Below are 3,222 nucleotides of genomic sequence, written 5' to 3'. Positions count from 1 at the left end.
AACCTTTGAAATGCGGATTGTTTGTTTATTACAAAAGCTATCACATGAAAAGAAAAGAAAAGAAAAAAAGTACAACAACAAAAATGATGAAGCTTTTGAATTTTTCTCAACCATGCATATCCAAAACCATTGGCCACAACAAAATTCACACAATATTGTCAGATGATGTGGTGCGCTTTCAGCAAATGGAGGAGCGGTTTGATGTGTATCAGAGCAGCTCATCGCCTTAGTCACTGTCGATCAGTCTAAAAAGCGCAACCAAATCTACAAGGAAGAAGAGTATAGTCGTAAGGATAAGAAAAATGATTTAGAAGAAGAAAACTTGTTTCATAATATGTTTAGAACATGCATGCAGCACGAGCCAAATTGGGGTAACAATTGCTAAAATGAATCATCAGAGCTGCGCCCATATTACATCAATTGGTATCATAGTCACGCTACGCTCCATTGATAGTTCTTAAAACCTCATAACAAGCATTACTTGAAAGGATATGAAAAATATTTAAAATTAAAAAAAAAGTTAACTCTTACCAAAATATAGGTAGATCTCAATAGTAATACAAAATACCCTCTCAAAAGGAAGCTAAATTATACTACTTTAATCTAAATCAAAATTCCAAATTAAAGCCAGCCAAACCAGTGAAGGATAAGAATTTTACACAGTGAAAGTTAATTAGGTGACTTGTTGAGGAGAACTCCCAAACCAAATAGGACTATGCCGTACTATTGGCTTTTTTGTATGCAACACTACTTATTCAAGCCACACATCAAGTTCACACCAAGGAAAGCCATACCATAATATGTCAACTTCCTCAAATATGGATGAGGGAATTGAGAGGATGAATCAGGCTGCTCAACATGGAAATATTGATGCCTTTTACATCATAATTCAGAAGGATGTAAAACTTTTGAAGCACACGGATAAGCTACCATTTCTTAATACTCCTTTACACATAGCTGCATATGCTGGGCACATCCCATTTGCCATGGAGCTGATGATATTAAAGCCCTCATTCTCTAGGAAGCTTAATCCGGATGGGTTCAGCCCCATTCACCTTGCTCTACAAAATGGGCATGGCGAGCTGGTGTGTCGGCTTCTAGAAATTGATGGGGAACTTTTCCGTGTCAAAGGAAGGGAGGGTATCACCCCTTTGCATTATGTAGCAGCAACAGAATGTCACCTTGATCGATTGGAAAAATTTCTTGAATTCTGTCCCCATTCTATTGAGGCTGTGACAATTCGAAATGAGAACGCTCTGCATATTGCCCTGAAATACGACAAGTTGGAGGCTTTTAGACTCTTGGTGCGATGGCTCCAAAAGAATTGGTCTCAAAATTCCATATTGTGGAAGAGTAAAGTCCTGAACTGGCAGGATGAGAATGGCAACACGCCATTGCACATTGCTGTGTACAAAAATCAACCCAAGTGTGAAATCAGAAAATACAAAACAGAAATGCAAGAACTTGCTTTGAGAGAAAAGTAACTCTGTATTTGCTTATCAATCTGTTACAAGTTGTTAAATGAATAATTAGCTACATGCTCTGTATATATACGGGAAAACAGGGGCTAAACATATTGCCCAAAAGAATTAACTAACTGCTTAAGGGTTCAACCAATCAACTAATGACAGGTGGCAAAACTGTAACTAACTCCTACAGCTAATCCTTAAGTGAAACGATGAGTTTCTCTTTTCCTTTCTTCCTTGTCGTTTTATATTTACAACCTTTATTCCTACTGTCGTTTTGCTCATTATTGTTGCTGCTGTCGTTTAAGTCATCTTCAACACCAAGGCAAGCCCTCTCCATTCCTCAATTATTTAAGAACTAAAGAAACGTTGTAAAGTTTGCAAATTGCTACTAATTAATACATCATGATTATTTTTGGTGTATCACTACATTTTGCAGGCTGTGAGGAGGTTATTATTATATTCTGGTGTTAATACATTCGCTAAGAATTCAGAGGGTAAGACAGCAGGGGATATCTTGGCACAACAAAATCAAATAGAAAACCGTGAGATCAAGGTAATGCTACGGTGTGTTGGAGCTTTACGAGCTCCATCTCTTCCTAAAGTAACTTTTTATGCACGCAATCTATGGTCCATGTTCTCATCTCTTGAGAAAACAAGAATGCATTGTATTGGAGAATGGACTCAAATATCAGACGACAGACGCAATATGCTTTTGGTGGTTGCTACACTGCTTATGACTGTCACCTATCAAGGAGTACTCAGCCCTCCTGGGGGACTTTGGCAAGATGACTAACTTCCTAAACTCAATACCACATTACCGACCATCAGAAAATTCAATTCTAGTGCTCCTATTCCAAACGAAGCAGGGACACCTATTGATCTTTGAAATTTTCCTTTTTGGGTGTTCTTGTCATTAAATTCTTTGACATTTGTGCTTTCATACTCAACAATTCTTCTTCTCATTCCAAAACAATGCATTTATCGAATAGTCCGCCTATCTCTTATTTCCCTATCTGTTTGCTATATAGTTTCCTTGACCGTCATAATCCCAACTCTATTTTGGGACATTTTTTGGTATGTTTCTATTGGTCTGTTTCTTTGTACCTTCCTACTAAATACTTCTGCTACTTGTGTAGCATGGTCTTATAAGGTTTGTCTCTAATTTTCGGCCAACTTTACTCTCTTTTACTCCCCCTCAATTCAAACAGACCATAAAAAACTACAAGGTTCAATGCTAAGTTGTTTGTTGATTCATTCATGGAGGAAGAATTGATGGGGAAATTTTTATTATATAATTTTTTATTATTTATTTATTTATATAAATAAGCCAAGCTTGGAGCTGTATGCATCTTGAATGTGTGTCAATTGTATTGTTTCCTCTCCCATTAAGAAATTTTGAGTGTAAAATTTAGCTAATGTTTCTAAGGCAAGTATTGAATGTCATCAGTGAATATAATGTATTTTGCAATAAAGCAAAATAGTTGCCATTGCATTATTTAAGTTTTGAATTTGTAAATCAAATTTGTAATCCAAAAGATGTTGCTTCTATGGCTTTAATATGTACAAAGCAGTCTTGGCACGATGAAAATTTTAATTAAATTTAAAGCCAAAATACAAAAACTTCTATTTGGGTTTGGGTCAGTAGCGAAAACAATCCCGGTGTTTCAATTCTTCCTTTCAACTTCTTGATGTTTTCATATCCATCAAATTAACCCCTGACCCTGAGACTAATTTCTGTCACCTCTTATGGACA

At 36.3% G+C, this 3,222-nt stretch overlaps 1 protein-coding gene across 1 annotated transcript; it reads left to right on the top strand.

Annotated features, from left to right (window-relative positions):
- Positions 1-712: 712 nt before the first annotated feature.
- On the top strand, positions 713-2,860 carry LOC126714599 (ankyrin repeat-containing protein BDA1-like). The gene is made up of 2 exons (XM_050414851.1): positions 713-1,480; positions 1,881-2,860. The coding sequence occupies exons 1-2, from the start codon at positions 801-803 to the stop codon at positions 2,260-2,262; spliced, it is 1,062 nt and encodes a 353-aa protein (XP_050270808.1). The 5' UTR covers positions 713-800; the 3' UTR covers positions 2,263-2,860.
- The last annotated feature ends 362 nt before the right edge of the window (positions 2,861-3,222 follow it).

This window comes from Quercus robur, chromosome 1 (assembly GCF_932294415.1).
Source record: "Quercus robur chromosome 1, dhQueRobu3.1, whole genome shotgun sequence".
NCBI lineage: Eukaryota > Viridiplantae > Streptophyta > Magnoliopsida > Fagales > Fagaceae > Quercus > Quercus robur.
The sequence above is the reverse complement of the archived record's forward strand: the minus strand, read 5'-3'. Positions and strand labels throughout refer to the sequence as shown.